The sequence below is a fragment of the Pseudophryne corroboree genome, chromosome 3, assembly GCF_028390025.1.
Source record: "Pseudophryne corroboree isolate aPseCor3 chromosome 3, aPseCor3.hap2, whole genome shotgun sequence".
In the NCBI taxonomy this organism is placed as follows: Eukaryota; Metazoa; Chordata; class Amphibia; order Anura; family Myobatrachidae; genus Pseudophryne; species Pseudophryne corroboree.
Genome location: NC_086446.1, coordinates 566,441,687 through 566,468,331, shown reverse-complemented (window position 1 = coordinate 566,468,331; position 26,645 = coordinate 566,441,687). Strand labels below are relative to the sequence as shown.

At 47.7% G+C, this 26,645-nt stretch overlaps 1 protein-coding gene across 2 annotated transcripts in view; it reads right to left on the bottom strand.

Annotated features, from left to right (window-relative positions):
- Positions 1–1,711: 1,711 nt before the first annotated feature.
- AFMID (arylformamidase) overlaps positions 1,712–26,645 on the bottom strand; it is a 156,677-nt gene continuing 131,743 nt past the window's right edge. For both annotated transcript variants that reach the window (XM_063961299.1, XM_063961301.1), the window contains 2 exons: positions 10,336–10,440; positions 1,712–1,964 (listed from right to left, as the gene is read on the bottom strand). In XM_063961299.1, the coding sequence (XP_063817369.1) occupies positions 1,917–1,964; positions 10,336–10,440 (153 nt within the window). In that variant the 3' untranslated portion in view covers positions 1,712–1,916. The remainder of the gene's footprint in view (positions 1,965–10,335; positions 10,441–26,645) is intronic.

The following is a 26,645-nucleotide window of genomic DNA, read 5'->3' as shown; positions in this document are numbered from 1 at the left end:
TCCTTTGTGTCTTTCTATGCACCCACGCTAGTTCAATGTTGAGATGATGCTTATGGTAGTTTATATTTTTCCATTGTTGGTCCTCTTTCTTGGTCGTAAATCCATCATGAGTCAACTATAAATATATTGTTATTTGTTTATGAATTGTCTATATGTGCTTTTTTGCAGTGTTAATTAAATATGCACCGATATAATGACAATGAATTTTATGTGCGGGTGTAGACATGCATCTATTTTTTTATCTATATATGTATCTGGTGCAGATGTATGCATTCCTGTCTATTTTTTATTATCTATTAAGGGTACTATATATATTCTTCCTAACGGGGTGACCTGTAGAATGATTTGCTATTGATTTTTAAACAAGGTTTTATAGTCTATAAATATAGATGAATGAAGATTAGTTTTTAATTATTAATTGGGTTGTTTAAATAAACTGTTTAATTGATTATATGTCAGTATCGCTCTTATGATCGTTATCTCAGTGCGTTTTTAATAATAGATGTATGTATTATATATGATGTTATTGTGCTGTGTGATTTTATAATTGTATGATGAATTATGTTGTATATATGTCTGTTTTTGTAATTATACATGTGATCGGTTTTGTAATGCCGCAGTAGTATAAATAATCTGATACAACGTTGCCAGCCACACCCCCTGACGAAGTCCCGTGACGAAACGCGTTGGGCGTGGCCAGCAGGACGTGTGACGTGAGACCCAGTGTCCGGAGTACCGGAGTGTGTGGTTGCCGTTTGGAGTCCGTGAAGCTGGGAAACTTCAGCGTCCGTGGTATCTGGGGAGCAGCGGTGGCTATCAGTGTGAGTGATCCGGAGGCCACACTGATTTTCCACTTTGCACCGGTTACCTTGAATTTAAATGTATGTGAGTTTATACTTGTCAGTAAAAGCATTATTGACCCACTACTACTCACCTTTGCGCCCTCCATCTTTTTTTTCTTTCTTTTTTTTCTTTTCTTTTATATATATATATATATATATATATATATATAGGCAAAGCATCTATAGGGGGTACAACTATAAGTAGTGCATCTATATGGAATATGTCCCAGAGTAAATAGATCTGTGTTTGCTGGGGGGGGCGGCACAATACTGCCTTGCCCAGGGCCGGTTCGAGCCCTCTCGGCGCCCCGGGCAGGAAATGGGGGCGTGGCTTAATACAGGGGCGTGGTCAGTTACGCCCCCTGTACAGTAGTAGCGCCGCTTAAAGGTGCGCGATGACGTCATCGCGCACCACACAGCAAAGATCCTCTCCACGAAGGGAACTGGACGCTACGCGTAGCGTCTAGTTCCCTTCGTGGAGAGGACCTTTGCTGTGCGGTGCGCGATGACGTCATCGCGCACCGCTCAGCAAAGGTCCTCTCCACGAAGGGAAACTAGACGCGTAGCGTCTAGTTCCCTTTACAGGGGACACAGCCGCACAGCCGGGGGACACAGCGGGCAGCGGAGGGCACAGCAGTGGCGGATCTTGCCATGGTGCAGCGCCCTCCGGAAGGCGGCGCCCCGGGCAAAAGTCCTGCTTGCCCGTGGCAAGATCCGCTACTGGCCTTGCCCCAGGTGACAAGAATCCTAGTTTCGGCCCTGTCCATAGTGTATCTATCTTGGCGCTAACAAACGATAACTTATTGGTAAAAGCAATATGAAATAAGTACAGAGACATTAATGAAAACTTTTTCGATGCAGAAGGTAGTAATGGCAGCATCAGTTTTTCCTTTTAATAGTTTTTCATACATTTCCCCTAGATTGCTTTGAAAAAGTAATTACCGTGTAGAATCCATTTGATAAGCATATATTTAGCATGGTCATGTTGCTATGAGAAAATGTTAGCCTTTATTGTGTAATCTATTCCAGCTGGACACCAGGAGTTTCCACCAAGCTAGCGCCGCACAAACCAAATCAAGGTTCCGATTTGCAGCACTTTTTCAAGATCATCGTTAGGATGAGCTGTGAATAAAAGGAATGTATTGTCAGACAATAGATCATAGGACAAAACCATAACAACTTTATTTCTAGAATGCCAGACATATTGGAGCAAATGCTGAGTTGGGGGGGTTATTCCTAACTGTTGATTGTAAAACATACATATTGTAATTATGGGGTTGATGTATTGAGAAGTGAACAAGTGGAGAAGTTTAAACACTAAAGGAAAGGTGTTAGAAGTGCTGCCATATACTTTTTTCAAATGTAAGTTTCTTTATTTAAACAACACTGAGAGTTGTCTCTTGAGGAAGCTGCTGACTGGAGGTGGAGAAATGTTTTGAGACCCCGCCCCTGTTTGCATTACAGATCACGACACAGCGTGAGCATGGCTGTTATTTTGTATACTGGGTCTACTATGCAGTGCCGTTTCTAGCGACAGGCGTGCCGTGTGATCGCACAGGGTGCCTACCTTAGCAACGAGCATGCATCCCAGAGCATGAAACCCCTGGCAACGAGCAAGTAACCCCTGGCACCGAGCATGACACCCAGTGCATGAAACCCCTGGCACGAGTAGGTAATTTAAAAGTAATTAGAAGCTTTACTGTAGGGCATAATGTATCATGGGCATTGCGGTGTATGGCATAATATGGTGCAGGGGGCATAATATGGTGAAAGGGGCATTACTGTGTGGGGCTTAATATGTTGGATGTTTTATTTTCCTGTGGTGGTCTGTTGTTGTAGGGTCAAAAACTGGGGTGCAAGGTAGTCTTTTCATGCGAGGCCATGCTCCTCCCAAATACTTTTTTATGTCTATGGGGGGGGGGGGGGGGCATTTTTGAATGTGTATCGGGGGGGGGGGGGCACATTTTTTTTAATGCTGACACTGGGAGCCAAATTGTCTAGAAACTGCCGTGCACCTAGGATCAGGATCCCTGTATATCTTAAGTCCTCCGCACATTAAAATGACTCGCAAAATGCAATGTAGTTAATGATGATGCAAATCGTATGTGCAATCGATCGCACGTGCAAAGCTACGAATGAGCTGCACCAAATCACTACCCAGAATGACAAATCTTGCCTGCAGTAGGTAAGATTTGAAGAAACAACAAACGACCCATGGGACCACGCTTCGAATCGTTATCGTTAGTGGAAACTGCATGATTTTGAGCAATTTATTGAATCGTGCACATCGTGCATAAAATCATTCTAATGTGTGGGGCCTTTAAAGAGAATAAGCAGTGAGAGTTGCTGCTATATTCATTCCTAAAGAGACCCTAACTCCTTTGGTTACCAGAAGCAGCTGCAATCGTGTACTTTTGATAAGGTATTTGGCTCATCTATACAGTTTTAGCGCTATACTTTCTTTTCTGCTGCAGGGTACACTGGGCGCCACAAGGATAGACATTGGGGGTGTAGAGTAGGATCTTGACCCGAGGCACCAACAGGCTCAAAGCTTTGACTTCCCAGAATGCTTAGCGTTGCCTCCTCTATAACCCCGCCTCCCTGCACAGGAGCTCAGTTTTGTAGTTGGTGCTGCAGTAAGCAGGCACATAACAGAGGGCCTGCACCAGGCAGCCCTAAGAAGAGCTTTTTTTGAAGAAAAAAGTGAAGACTTCAAGGGCAGCAGCGGTGGTAAATGTCAGAAGACATTCACTGCTGCAGCTCCAGCTCTCCCCAGCTGCGCTGTACACTCCCGAGCCCTGGTTGCCGGGTAACTACAGCAGCAGGCTCCAGTTTTCTTCACGTCAGGCACACACGACGGGAGCTCTCCGGGATCGCATGGCCGCGCTTCGGGAGGTGGTGAGTGGGTCCCGCTTGCAGGACCCGGTCTTTATCGCGATCCGGCGCGGTCAGTGGGAGGCGGGCCGCGCGCGCTGGCGGTGGACACTGTGGCAGTACAGGCGATCCCACTAGATCACCAGGGCATGGGTGCAGGTCAGGTTTTCTCTCTAAACCATTTTCAGTAGCCCACAGTACCCGGTGGTTTTGCCAGCAGGGGGATAAGGCTTAGACCTGAAGCCCCGCCCCCAGCCCCAGGGCGCCATTTCCTGCAAATGTTCCCGCCCTGGAGCTGCATATCTGTCTCTCCCTCACTCCCTGTCAGTGTCTGGGCGCCATTATCTCTCAGCTTCACTGTTCCTGGGACTGCTTGGGCAAATCCTCCTGTGTAAAGCCGCCTGGTTGTCAGTGCTGTGACTTTACATGACACTTAAGTATTCTACCTGCCTTTTTAGACAGTGCTAGTTAGGAAAGAGTGCATTTAGTCAGGGTTTTTCTAGTACAATTACCCTGTGATATACATCCAGTTCTTACTGTGCAGTGTTATACAGTGGCGTAAGTTTCTCCCAGTTGCCCGGAGGCAAGAAAAATATTGGTGGCCCCCCCCCCCATATATCATCCGTGAGCCAATAAGATGCAGTTTTGAGATCCGAGTAACACCGAGTAAAACCGAACCCGCTCATCTCTAATTCTAACTATATGAAGCTACCACAAAACCGTTGCAACTAGGCAGATCTATGTAGGGGTCCAACCAAACACTACATAGATCTGCTGATTATTTCTCTGACAATTAATTTGCAAGTGTCATATCCAGGATTAGAACCCACAACCTTTTACACTGGTAGCATGCACCTTACTGATGCAGATATCTGCTCTTGCATAGGAAGTATGAGAATTCTAACTATATGAAGTTACGTGTAATTGTCAGAGAAATAACTTCATATAGTTAGAATTCTCATGTTTCCTTTATAGGAGCAAATAGCTTCATCAGTAAGGTATCTGCTTCCAGTATATCTATAATAAAGAGGGTGTGATTTGTAAGGGGTGGTCTTCAGTCTGCCAACTGACGGGATCCCGGCGCACAGTATACCGGTGCCGGAATCCCGACAGCCGGCATACTGACACTTATTCTCCCTCGTGGGGGTCCACGACCCCCCTGGAGGGAGAATAAAATAGCGTGGTAGCGCGCCACCGTGCCCGTAGCGTGGCGAGCGCAGCGAGCCCGCAAGGGGCTCATTTGCGCTCGCCACACTGTCTGTAAGCCGGCGGTCGGGCTCCCAGCGCCGGTATGCTGGTCGCCGGGAGCCCGACCGCCGGCATACCGTAGTGAACCCATTTGTAAGGTGTAGTGACTAGTGGGGAAGTCAGCTACGGAAGAGATACCGGCTGCTGTCAATTAACTTAATGGATTAATGTCGCTGAACACACGGAACAGAAAGAGAGGTGCCCACCTTCAAAGCAGGAGCCCGGCGGCAGCTGACTCCGTTGCCTCCCAGAGTTCTGCCTCTGGTGTTATATCTATTGACTATATAGCTATATATATAAGCTAGTCCAGTGCAGTACTGTGTTACCTGATACTGCAAGTTATATCCTGTCTGCTTCTGAGGGTAACGGTTCTGGGGCTGAACACACTGCCGGTGTTGCTGAAGCCACAGATCCCTATGAGGAGAATATAGCAGCTGTGGGCTCTGGTTCTGGGGGCTCCTTGCCCCCCAGTGGGACTGTGGCAACGGAGGTACATAATGACCCACCGTGGGCCACTTTTTCCACGCTTCTACATACACTAGTTAATAAACTAACACCCCCTATGGGACCCCCAATGCCGGTACAACCGTATGTGGTCCCTGCAGCTAACCCGCCATGAGCGGACGATTTATCTGCTCAATTGAAGAAGTTGAACCAGTCCCTGACTACTAAAAAGTCTGACCATCGCTCGCCTAAGCCCTAGGGGTCCTCTAAGCGAGCGCTTGTCTCCTCACAATCCACCGCCTCACTGACACTTCGTCTGATGAAGACGGCACTTACACTGACCCCACAGGTTCTGACTCAGATACTGCTGATGGGGAGGGTAGTTCACATGTGGATGTTCCTGATCTTTTGGAGGCTATTAAGTTAATTCTACAGATTGCGGATGATCCCGAGCCATCTATCCCTCCTAAGAAACCAGATAGGTTCAAGCGTCAGAAGGTGGTTAAACAAGTTTTACCTCACTCTGATCACCTAGTGGATATACGTCAGGAACCCTGGGAAAACCCGGGTACGAAGTTTGTGCCTCAAAAGAAGATGCTGGCTCGCTATCCCCTCGCACCAGAGCTGTCTAAGAATTGGGAAACGCCTCCTCCAGTAGACTCACATGTGGCTAGGATGGTGGTTTCCTCAGCTCTACCTGTCACTACTGTCACGTCTCTAAAAGAGCCTACGGATAAACGTGTGGAGGGTTGTCTTAAACCGATTTACACCCTCACGGGTGCTGCACAAAGGCCCACTATTGCAGCAACATGGGCTGCAGAGGCTATTGAAGCATGGACCTTGGAGTTAGAAGCTGAAATCAATCTGACCATGCTAGACAATGCTTGTCAAATATTGTCACAGCTTCTCGCTATATTAAAGAGGCAGCTTCTGATGCCGGTATCCTAGCAGCCAAGGCCTCTACTACGTCAGTCCTGGCTCGCCGGATATTGTGGCTGAGATCCTGGTCTGTGGATCTGGACTCTAGAAAAACCCTGGAGGTACTCCCTTTCAAGGGAGATATTCTGTTTGGGGAGGACTTAAATAAGATAGTGGCTGACTTGGCTACTGCCAAAACTGCCTGTCTGCCAAGTACCGCTCCTTCTGTGTCGAAGGCTAAAGGTACTTCCTTTCACCCTTCAGGTAAAGCAAAAGGTCAGGCATACAACAAGCAGGCCCGCACTTCCAAACCTGGTAAGCCAAAGCCAAAAAGAGCCTGGGCGGCCCGTCAGCCAGCTTCCAAGGCTGATAAGCCTGCCGCATGGGATCCCAGGGTGGGGGGCCGGCTTCTAGGGTATACCCAGGAATGGTTGAAGACCACTTCAGATGCCTGGGTACGGGAAGTCGTCACTCGAGGTTACGCCATAGCCTTCAAAAACCGACCCCCTCATCGATTTTGCCAGACAGACGTCCCGTTGGCCCAGACAAAGGCAAACACTCTGCATTCGGTGGTACAGACCCTCCTGGATACAGGAGTCGTAGTACAGGTGCCTCTTGCGCAGAGGGGCTGGGGGTACTATTCTCCGCTGTTTCTAGTCCCGAAACCGAATGGGTCCTCCTGGCCCATTCTCAACCTCAAGGCATTTAACAGGCTTGTGAAGGTTTCCAAGTTCCGTATGGAAACCCTTCGCTCTATAGTTCTGGCCTTGGAACCTGGGGACTACATGGTCTCCCTGGACATACAGGATGCTTACCTGCATATTCAATAACAGCGTCACATCAGCAATACCTGAGGTTTGTTATTGGCAACCTCCATTACCAGTTTCGGGCGTTACCTTTTGGTTTAACAACGGCTCCGTGAGTCTTCACCAAAGTTATGGCGGTGATGACGGTGGTACTCCGCCGTCAAGGGGTCAGGATACTGCCGTATCTGGACGACTTGTTAATCCTGGCAAATTCCCCAGAACTTCTCCTACGTCATCTAGATATGACGGTCCGGTTTCTACAAGCCCACGGGTGGCTCATCAACTAGAAGAAATCCTCCCTGATCCCTGCTCAGAGCATGGTGCACCTGGGAGCGCTATTGGACACTCACAACCAGAGGTTGTTCTTGTGTCAGGAGAAAGTCCTGAAGCTTCAGGACAGGATTCGTTACTTCCTTTCTCGTCCGCAAGTGTCGATACATTCGGCGATGCAGGTGCTGGGCCTCATAGTATCAGCATTCGACATGGTGGAGTATGCTCAATTCCATTCTCGCCCCCTCCAGAGGCTGATTCTAGCCAAGTGGGACAGCCTGCCTCAGCGGATCAGGTCTCAAATGACCTCATTGACTCCAGAGTTCCGTCTGTCGCTGCTCTGGTGGCTCCAGGACCAAGCAGGTGGATGCGCTGGCGGTACCGTGGAGGTTTCGGCTGCCGTACGTGTTCCCTTCGGTGTCACTCCTGCCCAGGGTAATTCGGAAGTTCAAGCAAGAAAAAGGAATTCTGCTTCTCATAGCTCCAGCGTGGCCCAGACGGCACTGGTTCTCAGACCTGCAAGGCCTATCGTCAGCGTCCAATTCTACTTCCACAACGCCCAGACCTCCTCGTTCAGGGCCCCTGTGTCTACCAGGACCTAGCCCGGCTGTCTTTGACGGCGTGGCTCTTGAAGCTTCTGTCTTAAGGGCTAAAGGGTTTTCTGAGGCGGTCATTAAAACTATGTTGCGGGCCCGGAAACCGGCTTCGGCTCGGATTTACTATAGGGTCTGGCATTCTTACTTTGGTGCGCATCTAACGATTATGACGCTTCCAAGTTTAGTATAGCCAAGTTGTTGGCTTTTCTTCAGCAGGGCCTGGACTTAGTCCTACGTCTGGCCTCCCTCATGTCAGGAATCTGCATTCTCCATCGCATCACTACTGTGGAACTACAGGTTCCAGCAGTTCAGTTCAGTTCCAGTTCCAGTTTTCAGTCTACTGCAGCCTGGAGTACACAGTGCTTCAGCTAACTCACAGCTGATCTGAACACCCAGTCCAGTGGGGTGTGTTCTCACAGAGATGCAGCATCCAATCATCACAGACCAAGGGGTATAAAGTAAACTCCAGTTCCTGGCTCAATCTCATCGCCTTGGACAACGCGTCCTCTGTCCCCAGTGTATTGGACCTGTGGAACTGCAGGTTCCAGCAGTTCCGTTTCCAGTCTGCAATCCCCTGTTTCCAGCGATCTCCTATTTCTGGCATTTCCAAGTTGTTTCCCTATTCCAGTGTTCCTGTGGAACTACAAGTACCAGCATCCATTCCAGCTTTCCTACGAGTCACATTCGGTGTACAAGTTCTCCTGGTTCCTGTGTTCCTGTTTCCAGTGGTTTCCTTGTCATTCTTCAGTTTGCTATGAACTCCAGCCACCGTTTGCCACAACAACTTGCAGTAAGAGACTTTCTTCAGGTGTTCTTCCATTACTCAGCCTGTGCACCTGATTACCAGCATCTAGCATTGTGCATTGCATTCAGCACTTAACAACTTGCTGTGTTAGAACGGTCTCCTGCTAGGGCCTTGCTTGGCTTAAAGACGTGTGCTTCTACAGAGACTGTGTGCTTTGATTGCTATTTGTTATATATCGGAGTTTCGTTTGCATCTGATTTCATTATTGCCTTATCATTTATATCAAGTTACAAGTTCATCTTCATTGCTTTAGGACATCCCCAATGTCTATCCTTGTGGAGCCCAGTGTACCCCGCAGCAGAAAACGAGATTTATGGTAAGAACTTACCTTTGTTAAATCTCTTTCTGCGAGGTACACTGGGCTCCACAAGGCCCACCCTGACGCACTTAGCTTCTTTGGGTTGGTATGGCATTAGCCGCTGACACTTCTCCTGTCGTGAGAGTGTGGTGTATGTGGCTACTAACCGTTATCGTCTCTTTTCCTGCTACTGCATTGGGCTGGTTAACTAAAAACTGAGCTCCTGTGCAGGGAGGCGGGGTTATAGAGGAGGCGGCGCTGTGCATTCTGGGAACAGTCAAAGCTTTGAGCCTGTTGGTGCCTCGGATCAAGATCCTACTCTACACCCCCAATGTCTATCCTTGTGGAGCCCAGTGTACCTCACAGAAAGAGATTTAACAAAGGTAAGTTCTTACCATAAATCTCGTTTTCTCTATTACCAGTGGAGAAGCATAGCATAGCAACCAATCAGCTTTGAAGTAACATTTATCAAGGACATTCTATAAAATGATATTTCGAATATATTCTCTCTCTCCCTGATACTTTCTCTCTCTCTCCCTGACACTGTCTCTGTCCCCCTTTCTCCCTGACACTATCACTCTCTCCCTTCCACACTGTCTCTCTCCCTCTGTGACACTATCTCTCTCTCCCTCTGTGACACTATCTCTCTCTCTCTCCCTGAATCTCTCTCTCTCTCTCGTTCTCTCTCACCCTCCCTGACACACTCGCTATCTTTGGCTCCCCTCTCTTTCTCTCTCCCTCCCTCCCTGGCACTCTAGCTCGCTCCCCTCCCTCTCTCTTTCTCCTCCTTATTCTCTCTCTCTCTCTCTCTCTCTCTCTCACACCATCTCTCTCTCCCTGATGCCCCCCTTATTCCTTTCTCTCTCTCTTTCTCCCTGACTCTCTCGCTCCTGTCTCTTTCTCTCATTCCCTCTTTTTCCATGAAACTCTCTCTCAACGACACCCCCTGTGTCTCTCTCACTCCGCCCTCTCTCTCCTGCTCCCATAAAAGGTATTGTAGTGACAATGGCGGAGGGGATGAGGGGGTTATCTGGATATTTGCCTGGGTGGAAAATGTCCACAATACAGGAGTCTTTGGTGGTTATCCTTGGAAACACTCCCTGATGGTTGACCCAGGTAAATAGTTTGTGGATGTCCTGGTATTGTGACAAAGTTTATGCATGAAGATACCCCAAGCAACAACACTATCAGATGTACAAACCTCAATATTCCCTTGGGTGCTACAATAATTTACCTGAGTCAGGACATAATCTTCCTGGGTTAATTTTTCAATGACATCAAAGTGATCAGCACGCTCTACATGTTTGTAGGTGACACAAAGTCCTAGTTCCTTCAGACTCTAAAATGAAAGAAAAGAGTGGTATCCGCTTTCTGTGCAGTGATAACCAGACAGCTGTATATCCTCTGAATGCCTGCACATCACTGGTTGTAATCTATGCATCAGTATCTGAAGGATGGATCCTCTTATTCCTATCCAAGGTATAAAGGTATAATACTATGTTTGGTGTGTGTGTGTGTGTGTGTGTGTGTGTGTGTGTGTGTATGTATATATCTATATATCTCTCTCTCTATATATATATATATATACATATACATATATACACACACCTAGGGGTAAATTTACTAAAGCTCCTAAAACAGAGAATTGGTGATGTTGCCCATAGCAACCAATCAGATGCTGTCTATCAATTTCTAAAAGGCAACAGAGAAATGATAGACAGCGTCTGATTGGTTGCTATGGGTATCATCACCAATTCCCTGTTTTGGAAGCTTTAGTAAATTGACTCCTTAGACTAGGATTTGAGGATACATTTTTTAGTTAATAATATATGAAAACTAATTTCTGAATTTCTTTAACCGCCAGATTATAGCAAACTATTCCTCTGATTTTGCCATGAGAGGACATGTCCTTAATGATATTTGCACCATTTTTTCATGCTGTTGCCAGAACCTACTGCTCATATACAGTTCTCCCTATGTTTTCTGTCCACATGCACAGATCTCCAAAAACATGGTGTCTGCGACTCTGCATAATTTTTCCAGTTATATCTGCAGTGCACACCATGGTCCTGGTAATATCTGTGGTGCTAAGAGGCAAGTATTATAAATGAATGAAGGGACTGTGTGCACCGCACATCCCACACCTGCACCAATTACAGATGTGCACACATTACAGGGGTGGTATACATGTGACTAGCGGTCAGGAGACCGACGGTCACATGACCTCCCCCAACATCCCGCCCCCTCACTATCCCAACGGTCGGCATGCCAACCAACAGGGACTATTCCCACTCGTGGGTGTCGGTCGCCACCAAGCCCGCAGCGTGGCGAGCCCGCAAGGGGCTTGCCGCACTCGCCCCCTCCCGCCGGGATCCCGGCGCCGTTATGCTGACAGTCGGTCAGGAGACCTTTGGTCAGCCATACCTCACCCCATTACAGATGTATCCATGTATCTGTGCAAATCAACATATGAACTTACATATATTTATATATGCATGTATGAAGCAGGATGACACATTAAGCATATCATGCTTTTGATTTTCCAGTCATCATAATATATACTGTAACAATTTGTAATGAGTTATTTTTTGTGCATGCGTGTTTATTTTATTGCACTTTTCACAAGTGTACTACAGTATAGTCTGGAAACTATTGTTCTACATAAGGAAGCTATTATTATGTTGGCATTTGTAGTTGTACAAGGGACAAAACTACCAAACAGTTAAAGCATGCCAGGGCTTGCTGGGACATGTAATGCACCAACAGAAAATGTTGCTAATGTTAAATTTTGGTGCTTTTGCATTCAATTTGCATTTAATTTTGCAATGTGGAGATTTACTAAAGGCAAAATCGAATATAAAACCAAATCCCATTCAAAATCTAATATCAGCAAAACATCTGTACTTTTACATAGACGAATATAGGATCCCCTGATTTACTAACATTTGGTTTGAAAACAAATCAAACTCAAAATCGACATACAAATCCCCAAAATAATAGACTAATAGCAGACAGGCGATTTTATCTTCTAAACAGCATTCTATTCCCTAAACCTTCACTATGATACATATAAGAGTACAGGTGATGGATGCTATGCAGATGTTTTTGCAATTGAGGGATTATTGGTAAATGTCACATACATATGCTTCACGCTGCACATGCACCAAAGTCTGATAGCGATGCCACTCTCATCGCTTACTTTCCTGCAGAGTGACTGGCAGTCAGGCACTGTTTGTGGGTGCTGCCAGGGGAGTGGTGGCACAAATACAGGCATTTTGTGGCCATTTTTTTGGACGTGCTGCTGGGTGCACTTGTGAATCTGTACTCAAGCAGTGTGCCTCCCGTGTCTCTGGTCAGACTGCCAAGCTGCGTGGCCGTTGATTTAATCAAGCTGGTGATTATTGAAGGATATGCGTGCGCGCTGGCAATGTGTCTGCAGTTGCTGTGCCTTTGTGATTTCTTCCATTGGGCGTCTCTGTACTTTTCAGGGCTACTTTGCAAGGCTATTTTGCATATAGTCAAAGTGCACAATCAGCTGCAGCGTCCATCAATGAATCAAGCCAGATATTAATAATACTGTAAAGACTCTATACAGTATGTGACCAGTCCAAATGACATGATTTTAGATGTGTTTATTTTATCAGTTTTAAAAGAAATCAAGAAACGCCTGAGAATCTGCACACAGCAGTGACGTGCGGTGAGGCAGAGCCTTTCCTGCCATACTAACGTTTGTGCCAGAGTTTTGACTGTATAAAGTATATGAAAAAAACAAAGAATTTGTTTTAAATATCTTCTTTGTATTATTCTAATAATTTTTATAGCCAAAGCTCTGGAGTAAAAAGTCTATGGCAGGTGAGGCAGTGCCTACCTACCTATCTTTTCCGTACATCTCTGATCAAAACTCAACAAATTACCAGGAGTTTATACTGCTGCACCTGTGTATAATGCCCAGATGTACCCTTTGGCTCATACTGTGTATTGCATGTAAATCTGTCTCTGGGGCTAGCCAGTGCCTCCTGAGCCATTTAGCTCACCACACATCCCTGGCACACAGCTCTAATAAAAAGGGAGCCAAACATGTGGGTCACTGTGGCTGCAGGAATTATGGGCCTCATTCATAGATGGACGCAGTGCACATCGCTCCTGCTACTTTGGATTCCCCGCCCCCAAATGGTGACAAGCTGCAGCTTAGAGGGCACTGTTTGCGATGACATAGGACCCGTTCTGCACATACAGATAGAATGTGCTGCAACCCCCCCCCCCCCCCTTCGGAGATGTACACAATCCAGCGCAGGCATTCCACCATCAGAGATGTACACACACCAGTGCACGAGCGCCACCAATGGAGATGTATACAATCCAGAATAGGAGGAACCACTGCAGTGTCTTGCATGTGACATGTTTTGTCCAATAGACACACATAGGGAAGTGTTTATTTAATTTCATACAATTTTTTAAAGTGATTTTATGTTCTATTTTGAAATGGACATCAAAAACTGAAGAAATCGCTAGTCAAAATCGACACAAATCAAATGTATTTTTTGAATTCGGTTTCAAAATCGAATGTTTAATAAATGAACGATTTGGACAGTGAAAAAGAAAGTGATTTGATTTCAGTCGATTTAAATCAACCCTAAAATTGAATACAAAATCATTGGTAAATGTTTATTTATATAGTGCCTTGAGTCATATGGTAGAAAAAGCGCTATATAAATAAAATTATTAATATTATACATATTCTCCTTAGACTTTATTACTCCACACTGGCCACAAGTGGAACTGGAAAGAGCCCTAAAGATTGCCGTATGGTGCCATTTTCTTGTTTGGATGTGGGGGGTGTGGGGGCAAAATTCTACTAGGGACTTTTTCGTGGGGGTTGGTGAATTGACAGTGCTGCTTGTCCCAATTTTGCCACGACCAGCTTAGACCATACCTCCCAACTGTCCCCAATTTTCGCAGGATAGTCCTATTTTTTTGGGACTGTCCCAAAGTCCCACCCGTGGACCACAGTGTCCCGCGGTGGGGGGAGGGGGGCAGACTCCCACCACTAGCAGCTCTGAGGAGAATAAACACTGTGTGTCTATTCATGGGTGACAGAGGGACTGGGGGCATGCCAGTAGCTCATAGAGCGCTGGGCATGCCCCCCACAGTCATGGAAAGGGGGGCGTGGCTCACGATTGTGGCATTGCCGCAAAGCCATGCCCCTTTTGCATAGGCCACACCCTCTTTTGGGGAGGGACTTCCCTCTTCCGTTTTGCCCAATGTTGGGAGGTATGGCTTAGACTGCAAGTAGTGGTGGCGACAACTACATTTCTCATACGTCCTAGAGGATGCTGGGGACGACATGAAGACCATGGGGTATTGACGGAATCCGCAGGAGACATGGGCACTCTAAAGACTTTTCATTGGGTGTAAACTGGCTCCTCCCTCTATGCCCCTCCTCCAGACCTCCGTTTTAGAAATGTGCCCAGGTCGACTGGATGCACTCTGAGGAGCTCTACTGAGTTTCTCTAAAAAGACTTATGTTAGGTTTTTTATTTTCAGGGAGATCTGCTGGCAGTAGCAGAACCAACTTCCTCAGTGTTTCATGGCTCTGCTTCTGGCTGACAGGACACCATTAGCTCCTGAAGGGAACTGAACGCTAGCAGTGTCTAGATGCTCACTCCCACAGCACGCCGTCACCCCCCTCACAGAGCCAGAAGTCAGAAGACGGGTGAGTATAAGAAGAATGATCAAGAATTCTATCAAGTGACGGCTGAGGTGCGCCGCGGCTGGTGGGAGCGCAGCGCGCCATTGCTGCCCACATACACAGGCACTACAGGGTGCAGGGCGCGGGGGCCGCGCCCTGGGCAGCAAGAAAAATACCTCAAACTGGCTAAAAGGGGGTATAAGTTGCCGCTGGCACAGCCCTACCCCCGCCAGTATAAATATTACAGTGTTTTGTATGAGTGTAAGGACGCGCCATTGCGGGGGCGGAGCTTCTTCCTCAGGCAGCCAGCACACTACTCAGCGCCATTTTCTTTCTCTCCTCAGGCTGCAGAGAACACGCTGGTCCTCTCCTCCACTTCTGACAAGTACAGGGTCCTATTAAGGGGGGGCACAAAGCGATTGTGGTGCATTTGATAGTGTATATTACTATTTAAAAAGCGCTGTTAGGCTGTGGACATACTGTGTTCACAGGAAATACTGGCGCTGGGATTGTGAACTGGCTGCTCCCATCCTGTGTCCCTCTGACAGATTTTACTGTGGGTCTGTCCCCAAAATAAGTCTCAGTGTGTCACAGAGTTGTAATGTGGTGGCGCCACCGGCACACCAAGAGCCTGCATGGGTGAAAGAGATACGTGACAGTATGCATCTGATTAACCGCAGATTAGATAAGTCTGAAACTAAGGCTGCATGCTGGAGAAAATCTGTGGAAGATGTGATTTTTCAGGATGCTGTTATTACTTATGCGGGCGGCCCCTCTGGGTCACATAAGAGACCATTTGCAAATGTTGTAAACACTGATACCGACACGGATTCTGACTCTTGTGTCGACGATAGTGAATCCAGAGAGATGGATCATAAATTGGCAAAAAATATACAATATATGATTGTGGCTATAAGGAATGTGTTGGAGGTTACAGAAACCACTCCTGTACCTCAAGAGAAGGCGTATTTATATAAGGAAAAGAAGTCCAAAGTCACGTTCCCCCCTCCACACAAACTAAATGCTCTGTTTGAAGGGATGTGGGTGAATCCTGATAAAAGATTTCGTATTCCCAAAAGGATTCACATAGCTTACCCTTTCCCGGCTGAGGACAGGAAAAAGTGGGCGTCACCCCCTGTGTTAGACAGTGCACTTTCCAGGTTGACAAAGAAGGTCATTCCCCCTGCTCCTGGCACGGCTTCTCTTAAAGAGCCGGCAGACCGCAAAATGGAAACGACATTGAAATCCATTTATGTTACCAATGGTACACTGATTAGGCCCACTATTGCCTGCGCATGGGTGAGTCGCGCTATTGAAAAATGGTCAGAAAGCGTGTCATCAGAAATTGACACGATTGATAAAGATGAGATACTCCTTAAGTTAGGGAATATCAAGGACGCTGTCGCCTACATGCTGGAAGCAATGAAGGATATTGGACTCTTGAGTTCACAGGCCGCTACCATGGCAGTAACGGCTAGGCGGGCCTTGTGGATTCGCCAGTGGAACGCGGATGCAGATTCCAAAAGAAACATGGAGGCTCTCCCATATAAAGGTGAGGCCTTATTTGGTGATGGCCTGGATGCGTTAGTCTCGGCGGCTACCGGAGGTAAGTTGACATTTTTGCCCTCTGCGCCTGCACCGGCAAAAAAGACCTATCACCCGCAAATGCAGTCCTTTCGGCCCAATAAATACAGTCTGGCCTGGATCCCTGGGTGTAGCAAATAGTATCCCAGGGGTACAAGCTGGAGTTTCAAGACGTTCCCCCATGCCGATTTTTCAAGTTGACCTTGCCAGTTTCTCCGTCAGAAAGAGAAGCAGTAACAGAGGCAATCCAAAAATTATGTCAAGACCAGGTCATAGTCCTGGTACCGTTGTCACAACAAGAGAGGGGTTTTTTTATTCAAGCCTCTTTGTGGTTCCGAAGCCGGACGGCTCGGTCAGACCGATCCTAAATCTAAAGGATCTGAATGGTTACCTAAAAAGGTTCAAGTTCAAGATGGAATCACTTCGGGCAGTGATTGCCAGTCTGGAGGAGGGGGACTATTTGGTGTCGTTGGACATAAAGGATGCTTACCTGCTTGTTCCCATTTATCCTCCTCACCAGGTTTATCTGAGATTCGCGGTTCAGGATTGCCATTACCAATTCCAGATGTTATCTTTCAGTCTCTCAACAGCGCCGAGGGTATTCACCAAGGTGATGGCGGAGATGATGGTTCTCCTTCGTCAGAAAGGAGTCAATATAATTCCTTATCTGGACGATATCCTGATAAAGGCAAGATCCAGGGAGCAGTTTTTACAAAACATATCACTCTCTCTGTCAATACTCCAACAACACGGGTGGATCATAACTTACCCTAAGTCACAGTTGGAACCAACAACAAGGTTGTCTTTCCTCGGGATGATTCTGGACACTGAAGTTCAGAGAGTATTTCTTCCGCTGGAAAAGGCTCTGGAAATCCAGAAAATGGTAAAACAGATATTGAAACCATCGAGTGTGTCAATCCATCAGTGCATTCGGTTGTTGGGGAAGATGGTGGCAGCTTACGAGGCCATACAGTTTGGCAGGTTCCATGCCAGAGTATTCCAGTGGGACCTGTTGGACAAGTCGTTGGGGTCACACCTACACATGCACAGAAAGAGAATCCTGTCGCCAAAAACCAGGATTTCACTCCTGTGGTGGTTACACAGCTCTCACCTACTAGAGGGAAGCAGGTTCGGGATTCAGGACTGGGTCCTGGTAACCATGGATGCAAGTCTCCAAAGCTGGGGAGCAGTTTCTTAGGGAGAAAACTTCCAGGGACGTTGGTCACAACAGGAAGCCTGCCTTCACATAAACATTCTGGGGCTAAGAGCCATTTACAACGGCCTTCAACAAGCGGTACATCTTCTTCAAGACCGTCCCGTGCAGATCCAGGCGGACAATGTAACAGCAGTCGCATACATAAACAGGTAGGGCCGAACGAAAAGCAGAGCGGCAATGGCAGAGGCGACAAAAATCCTCCGCTGGGAGCTCTGTCGGCAATATTAATTCCGGGAGTAGACAACTGGGAAGCAGACTTCCTCAGCAGACACGATCTCCATCCAGGAGAGTGGGGCCTCCACCAAGAAGTCATCGCAGAGGTGACAAGTCTTTGGGGAGTTCCTCAAATAGACATGATGGCGTCTCGTCTCAACAAGAAGCTTCAGAGATACTGTTCCAGGTCGAGAGACCCTCAAGCAGTAGCAGTGGATGCACTGGTGACCCAGTGGGTATTTCCGCCAGTGTATGTCTTCCCTCCACTTCCGCTGATCCCAAAAGTACTCAGGATCATAAGAAAAACAAGGGTTCGAGCAATCTTCATTGCCCCAGACTGGCCAAGGAGGGCTTGGTTCCCAGATCTTCAGCAGTTACTCATAGGAGATCCTCTATCTCTTCCTCCTCGAGAGGACCTGCTGCAGCAGGGGCCGTGTGTGTACCAAGACTTACCGAGGCTATGTTTGACGGCATGGCTGTTGAGCGCCGTATCCTAGCCAGGAAGGGTATTCCCGAGGAGGTCATCCCCACCCTTATTCAGGCCAGAAAGAGAGTAACGTCGAAACATTACCACCGTATTTGGAGAAAATATGTATCTTGGTGTGAATCCAAGAAAGCTCCTACGGAAGAGTTTAATTTAGGACGTTTTCTCCATTTTTTGCAGGATGGTGTGGAGGCGGGCCTCCGATTGGCATCAATCAAGGTCCAGATTTCGGCCTTGTCAGTGTTCTTCCAGAAACAATTGGCCTCTCTTTCAGAGGTTCAGACCTCTGTGAAAGGGGTTCTGCACATCCAGCCTCCATTCGTGCCTCCAGTGGCACCATGGGACCTAAACGTGGTATTGCAGTTCCTTCAATCGGATTGGTTTGAGCCTCTACAAAAGATAGAGTTGAAGTTTCTCACTTGGAAAGTGGTGATGCTTTTGGCTTTGGCTTCCACAAGGCGGGTGTCTGAATTGGGGTCCTTGTCTCACAAGAGCCCTTACCTGATCTTCCATGAAGATAGGGCAGAGTTGAGGACTTGTCAACATTTACTTCCGAAGGTGGTTTCATCTTTCCACATAAACCAACCTATGGTAGTGTCAGTAGTTACTGACACATTCACTGATTCAAAATCTCTAGATTTGGTTTGAGCTTTGAAAATCTATGTCGCTAGAACGGCTTGTATACGGAAAACAGAGACTCTGTTTGTCCTGTATGATCACAACAAGATTGGCTGTCCTGCTTCCAAGCAGACTATTGCACGTTGGATTAGAAATACGATTCAGCAAGCTCATACTACGGCTGGATTGCCATTACCGACGTCGGTAAAGGCCCACTCTACTAGGAAGGTGGGCTCATCCTGGGCGGCTGCCCGAGGGGTCTCGGCATTACAACTTTGCCGAGTAGCTACTTGGTCAGGGTCAAACACATTTGCTAAGTTCTACAAGTTTGACACCTTGGCCGATGAGAACCTCAAGTTTGGTCAATCGGTGCTGCAGGGTCATCCCGCCCGTACTGGAGCTTTGGTATAGACCCCATGGTCTTGATGTCAACCCCAGCATCCTCTAGGATGTATGAGAAAATAGGATTTTGATACCTACCGGTAAATCCTTTTCTCCTAGTCCGTAGAGCAGGGGTGGGGAACCTCTGGCCCGCGGGCCGTATAAGGCCCGCAAAGCCGTTTGGTCCGGCCCACCTGCTTCTCTCAGTGAGACACGCCGCCGCTCAGTGTCAGGACAGGGAGGAGAGCGCGGCGGCGGCATGTAGAACTTGAAACCAGCCGCCGGTTCGTGAGCCAATCAGAGCTCGCGGACAGGCAGCCAATCAGGAGCCGCGGCTGCCGGTCTGCGAGCTCTGATTAGCTCTCGAACCGGCGGCTGGTTTCAAGTCCTACACGCCGCCGCCCAACATAGCCGCGCTCTCCTCCGTGTCCCGCCGAAAGGAGCGGTAAGCAGCACGGGGGGTGGGGGGGGGCACTGTGGGGACATCTGTATACCTGGCACTGTGGGGGCATCTGTATACCTGGCACTGTGGGGGCATCTGTATACCTGGCACTGTGGGGGGCATCTGTATACCTGGCACTGTGGGGGCATCTGTATACCTGGCACTGTGGGGACATCTGTATACCTGGCACTGTGGGGGCATCTGTATTCCTGGCACTGTGGGGGGCATCTGTATACCTGGCACTGTGGGGGGGGGGCATCTGTATACCTGGCACTGTGGGGGGGGGCATCTGTACACCTGGCGCTGTGGGGGGGGCATTTGTACACCTGGCACTGTGAGGGGCATTTGTACACCTGGCACTGTGAGGGGCATTTGTATACCTGGCACTGTGGGGGCAATTGTGGATCTGGCACTGCACTATTGGGGACATATGTGTATCACGTCCCATTTTAACTGGCCACACCCATTTTTTGGCGCGCGCGCATCCGGCGCGCACACACAGTACTTCTAAGGGGCAGACCTACTGGGGGGCAGGGTAATTTTTGTATGGCCCCCAAAGGATTTTATAAATATCCAAATGGCCCTCGGTAGAAAAAAGGTTCCCTACCCATGCCGTAGAGGATGCTGGGCGCCCGTCCCAGTGCGTATTTTATCTGCAGTTTAGTTATTACAGTTACACAAGTTGTGTTATTTTAGTTCAGCATGTTGCTGCAATTGGTTCATGCCTGTTGGCATGTGTTATGTTAAATGCCATGTGTGCGGCATGGTTGAGGGTGTGAGTTGGTAGATATCTCACCACTAGTTAAGTAATGCCTTTCCTCGAAATGTCAGTCTCCCTGGGCACAGTTCCTACAACTGAGGTCTGGAGGAGGGGCATAGAGGGAGGAGCCAGTTCACACCCAATGAAAAGTCTTTAGAGTGCCCATGTCTCCTGCGGATCCTGTCTATACCCCATGGTCTTGATGTCGTCCCCAACATCCTCTACGGACTAGGAGAAAAGGATTTACCGGTAGGTATCAAAATTCAATTTCTGTCTTATCAATGTATTTTTATTAAAGTTTTGTTCTGAATAGCTGGCAAGGGAAGCAATATAGGGAAAAGGAGAGGAAGGGGGAAGGAAAACAACTATGTCGATACATACATGCCAAATCAACACTCATTGAAAATCTAGTAAAATAATATAATATAATATACCAATAATATAGACCAGATAGGAGAGAGAGAGAGAGAGAGAGAGAGAGAAAGGAATACATATATATTAAAAAGCAATTACAATGGTCTGAGGAGCAGTGTTGAGCCTTCCCCATCAGTAACAGATTTGTGCCGTTTAGCCCACTTAACTAATGGGAAGGACGCTTTTGAAGAATATGGAACTCCTAATGTCTCCATTTGAAAAGCATATAGAATTTAAATACAATTTTATGCAAAGATAGAACCACGGGATATTCTGTGCAATGGCAGCTCTAGTGGCAATTAAAATATGACCGATAAGATAGTGGTCAGATTTTGGCAAATCAGAGGGGTATACATGAAGAAGAGCTAAAGAAGGGCATCACACTAAAGGATAGTGATAGTGAAGTAATATAAGGTATAGGTGTGTGAAGGTGAAGAGTATGTGAAAAAAATGTGCATGCATGAATGATAGACAAACATGATATAAAAGTGACTGTATTTAAATGGTGATTCCCTGAGACAGCCCAGCCAGAATAGCCCGGGGGGCCCCACGTCCAAATGCCAGCCCCAAATTTTCTAACGCTATATTTAAATAAATAGGACTTACTTAGAATTATGCCTGTGTCACAGCAGTGGCGGAAGTCTGGGAGGCAATGGAGTCGGATGCCGCCGGGCTCCAGCAATGAAGGGGGCACCTTCTCCATTGCCTCCGACAGTGTGGTTGTCCAGCTGTGGCTCCCGTCTCCCGAATGACACCCCGTCTCCCGCCCGGCGCCAGGATGATGATACGACGCTTCAGCTCCCCATAGCGCAGCTACCCGGCCAGCCTGATGACATCACGGCTGGCCGGCTCCCGCCCCACAGTGCCGCTACCCAGCTCCTGCACCACTACAGCACAGCTTCCTGGCTTCAGCTCCTGCCGCACAACGCCGCTGCCCAGCTCCTCCTGCATGCTTACACTGAGGCAGGTGAGAAGAGGTATCTTATGGAGGAAAGTGTCAGGGTGGGGGACAGTGTGTGTGGGTGTGTGTGTGTGTGTATATGTATGTGTGTATTTGTATAGATGTGTTTGTGACTGTGAGTATGTAGATATGTGGCTATGTGTGTGTATATATGTGGCTATGTGTGTATAAGTGGTATAATGTGTGTGCGTATATATGCTGTGTGTATATGTGGTTGGGTGTGTATTTGTATATATGTGAGTGTGTGTATATGTGGCTGTGAGTGTATACCTGGACTGGGCCGCGGGGGGGCAATATGAAATTTTTCGCCTCCGGGCGTCTTATGATAACTTACGCCCCTGTGTCACAGTGCAGTCCATACTGGTTCCCTGCTTAAAAATATAGAGGGTGATTGTGGGGGGAGGGGTACCAATCTAGATAGAGGCATTCTCAAACCTCAGGTGTGTATTTCTACTCATATACATAGTAGGGGAAATGGCTCTAAATTGCACACCCTCCAGTAATGAAAGGTGCTATGCTGCTGAGAATAAAGTAGTATACACAGACAAAGGGGGTGCAGATGCACTTTGCGATCATTACATTTCAATATAATAAATCATAAGAGCTTGTTAGTATATCGTTGTCCAATGATATCAGCCTGCCCACCAATCGTCCAGGTCACCACTTGTCGTGCAGGTCCCTAACACTATGAGGCCAACATCCAGGATGCAGGGAACCCCAAAACATGATCCAGCTAAGGACTCCCTGAGGGCATCACACTAAAGGATAGTGATAGTGAAGTAATATAAGGTATAGGTGTGTGAAGGTCACTACTAAGTGTTCAGAGGTGAAGAGTATGTGAAAAAAATGTGCATACATGAATAATAGACAAACATGATATGAAAGTCACTGTGTATTTAAATGGTGATTCCCTGAGACAGCTCAGCCAGAACAGCCCAAGGGGCCTCACGTCCAAATGCCAACCCCAAATTTTCTGACGCTATATACAAATAAATAGGATTTACTTAGAATTATCACAGTGCAGTCCATGCTGGTTCCCTGCTTAAACACATAGAGGGTGGTGGTGGGAGGGGTGCCAATCTAGATAGAGGCATTCTCAAACCTCAGGTGTGTATTTCTACACATATACATAGTAGGGGAAATGGTTCTAAATTGCACACCCTCCAGTAATGAAAGGTGCTGTGCTGCTGAGAATAAAGTAGTATACACAGACAAAGGGGGTGCAGATGTATTTTGCGATCATTACATTTCCCCCACAGTGGCGATGCTTTTGCACCTGGTGAGTAGCTCCCTGACAGCGCAGCTCCTGCGCGCTGGCAGGCCGCTACCCGCCGCATCCCGGGTCGCAGAGGCTGCTTGTGATGTCATGCAGCCACCGCGGCATGCCCCCCAAAGGTCCGGACAAGCCTGCGTTGTCCGGACGGCGCCCCGCCAACGCCGTTCTAATGCCATTGGCACACCCCCTCCCGCTCCACAACCGCCTCTGTCTGTCAATCAGGGGGTGGTGATCGCAGCCCAGAGATGCTGTTAGCATCTCACTGGGCTCCCGGGGTGCGCGCTAGCAGTGCGCCTGCTGCGATCCCTAAATTAGGCCCAGAGAAGGCCATATTTCATGTAGTTTAGTCAGCGTACAATATAATCTATGCAGAAGCTTATATTTCATCTCCAGGTGGTTGTAACCACGGCCGTGACTAGACTTATACCACATTCATGCACTTAATTTGAGAGCTCACTGTTATTCAGTTACAATACCCTTTATTAAATAACTAATTTCAATATACTGCCATACCCAGGATTCAAACCCATAACCTATTGCATTGCAGTCAAACATCCTACTTATACCCCTTTCACATCTCAAAAAACCCTGAGCTATTGTCAGGTTGTTGCTGAGTCAACCCGGGTGGAGGTGAAAAGCACTAAAGTGAATAACCCGGGTTGAGCAACCCGGCATTTCAGCCCGGGTTAAAAGAAGGGTTAAACACGGGTCGGACCCAGGTCATTGTGCAGTGTGAAAGCCTCTGACACAGGATATTTAAACCCGGTCTCAGAAAAAAGGTGCTGATTGGCTGTTTATGTGTCTGCTCAGAGAAGTCCCCAGCCCCTCCTTTTATTTTCTTTGAAACCTCATCAATGTGAGACGGAAAAGTCAATTTCAAATCACATAACATTGTTTAACATGGGTGACCCGGGTTCAGTGTGAAAGGCACCAACCCAGGAATAACCCGTATCGAAAATGCAATGTGAAAAGGTCTGAGCCTGCTCGGACCCGGGTCGGACCTGGCTTCAAAAGCCGTGTCTGACCTGGGTTTGCGATCTGAAAGCCGTATTACTGATCTTTTTGATCCTGCATATGAGATTTCTAACAATATGAAACTACTTCTAAAAAATAATCAGCATTGTAATTGAGCAGATCTATGTAGTGTGCAGCCGCACATCAAATCCCTTGCAGCCACACACTACATAGATCTGCTCAGCTGCAATGCTGATAATTTTTTTTTACAAAGTACAAGGTGAGCTTCAAATAGTTGGAATTTTCTAGCTTTCAATGCAAGGGATGGTCCAGGCCCTTGGGATGCCGGCAGTCATAATACAGACAGCGGCATCCCGATGCTCAGGATCTCGACACACAGACAGGGGTGAGTATACTATCCCTAAGCCCCCTAGCCTTAATCCTCCTTCTCTGCAGCCTAACCCTCCCTACCTCGCCCGCAGCCTAAACCTAACCCTCCCTCCCCCAGAGCCTAACTTTAGCTTTCCCCAGGGATGCCTAAACCTAACCCTCCCCCCTTAGTCTAAACTTAAACTCTTCACGCGGCTTACCTCTCTGCCGGCCCGACATATCGTCATTCGGGATCCCCAGAGCCGAGATAGTGATCAATGTAGGGATCCCGGTGCCGGCATAACGAGTAGTGTCAGGATTCAGGCGTCAGTATTTAGAGTGTTGGGATCCCGACCACTGGGATCCTGACAGGATCCTCTGTGCAAGGCGGATAGCTCAATAAATAGAGTGTTTGACTGCAATGCCACAGGCAATGGATTTGAGTCCTGAGTATGTCAGCATCTTGAAATGTAACAAAGGACAGTGTGGCTGAATAACAAAGAGCTCTCAAGCTAAGTTCATGAATGTTGTATAGTTATTAGCAACGGAAGGGCTGGGGAAGTAGACAGGGGTGGTCAGAAGATGCTGGGCTTCAAAAAGGGGGGGAGCTGCAAGTGAAAATAATTAAAACAGACAGTATCCCCTACCCTGCAATGCTATGCACGGTGGTACACTTCGCACACGGGTGGTCTTCAGTATGCCGGCGGTCGGGCTCCCGGCGACCAGCATACCGGCGCCGGGAGCCCGACAGCCGGCATACCGACACTTATTCTCCCTCGTGGGGGTCTACGACCCCCCTGGAGGGAGAATAAAATAGTACGCGCGCCACCGTGCCCGCAAGGGGCTCATTTGCGCTCGCCACACTGTCGGTAAGCCGGCGGCCGGCCTCCCGGCGCCGGTATGCTGGTCGTCGGGAGACCGGCCGCCGGCAGACCGGCCGCCGGCAGATCGTAGTGAACCCTTCGCACACACCTAGTTACAGCCTGGTTGTAACATTGATAAATTTGATGAGCTTTTAAATAAATTTAAAAGGAGGGAAAAGCCAGGCTGGCACTGTGGGGGCATGGCAAGACAGAAGTGGGCAGTGCTGTGGACAGTGCACAGTGTTGTTGTTGCATCATTATGGCCCGGCCACCGCAATAAAATGCAGTGATTACCAGCATGCAAATCACATCATTGGCCGCCTGTACGGCTCACCTCACTCGGGAAGAATGAGGCCGCAGCAGGGTGTCTGGCGGCTTCGGGAGACTTGCCCGCCCTTCTGGGAACCAAGCTCCACCTAACTTTCATGAGCCTGCCGAATGATCTGGGAGGATAGGCAAGTATGGTTCTGCCTCTCCAGACGTAATGGGACACATTTAACCAAGAAACGGCTGCGCAATATACCGGGAAAGGAAAGAAAGAGAGCCGACGTGTATAAGAATAAATTTAATAACCATAAATACTCAATAGAATGAGCTATTTTAAAATTAATAACAGCAGACTGTATTAATGAACACACCTTAATTAATGCATGTGCAACAGGTATCACAGTTATTAAAATAACTTGTCCTAGTAGCTGAATAAATGTCCGCAATCACTGAGAGGAAAATTCCACTTATATGTCAACTTAGGAGCAATGTGTATCAGAGCGGTTCCAAGCGTAGCACAAAATTAGAGTCACCAGGCTAGGTGGAAAAAAATATATTGAGTACCTCTCCTGTGGGCTGGTCCACAACCGGGCGTCCCCGGTTAAAAGTCCTGCAATGCCCACTTACGCTGAGCAGCGAGAGGTTGATGCGGCCGGCGGGCTGATGTGATAAGTGGCTGCCGCATGTTGGTTGAAGCGGCTATCGGAAGTGTGCAGAGCGGTACACAAGCACGTTCGATCACTGCGGTCAGCTTCCGTTGCAGATACCTGCACCAAGGTGTGTTGAGGAGGCAGATACTAACGCGTTTCGTCACGTATCACGTGACTTTATCAAAGGTATATTCCTGCCTCAGAGCTGGTCGGTATTTAAAGTCAAATGGCCTAAAGATTCACAGATGTAGATGATCAGTGGTTAAAAAAAACATTGTATTTAAAAGCAGTTACATAAAAAAATCACACGTCGGCTCACAAACCAGAAATACCTAGTATATATAGCAATGTAATTAACGGTCTATTAGAAAGATTTAGCGGAAAAATACATACTTTAGTCTAT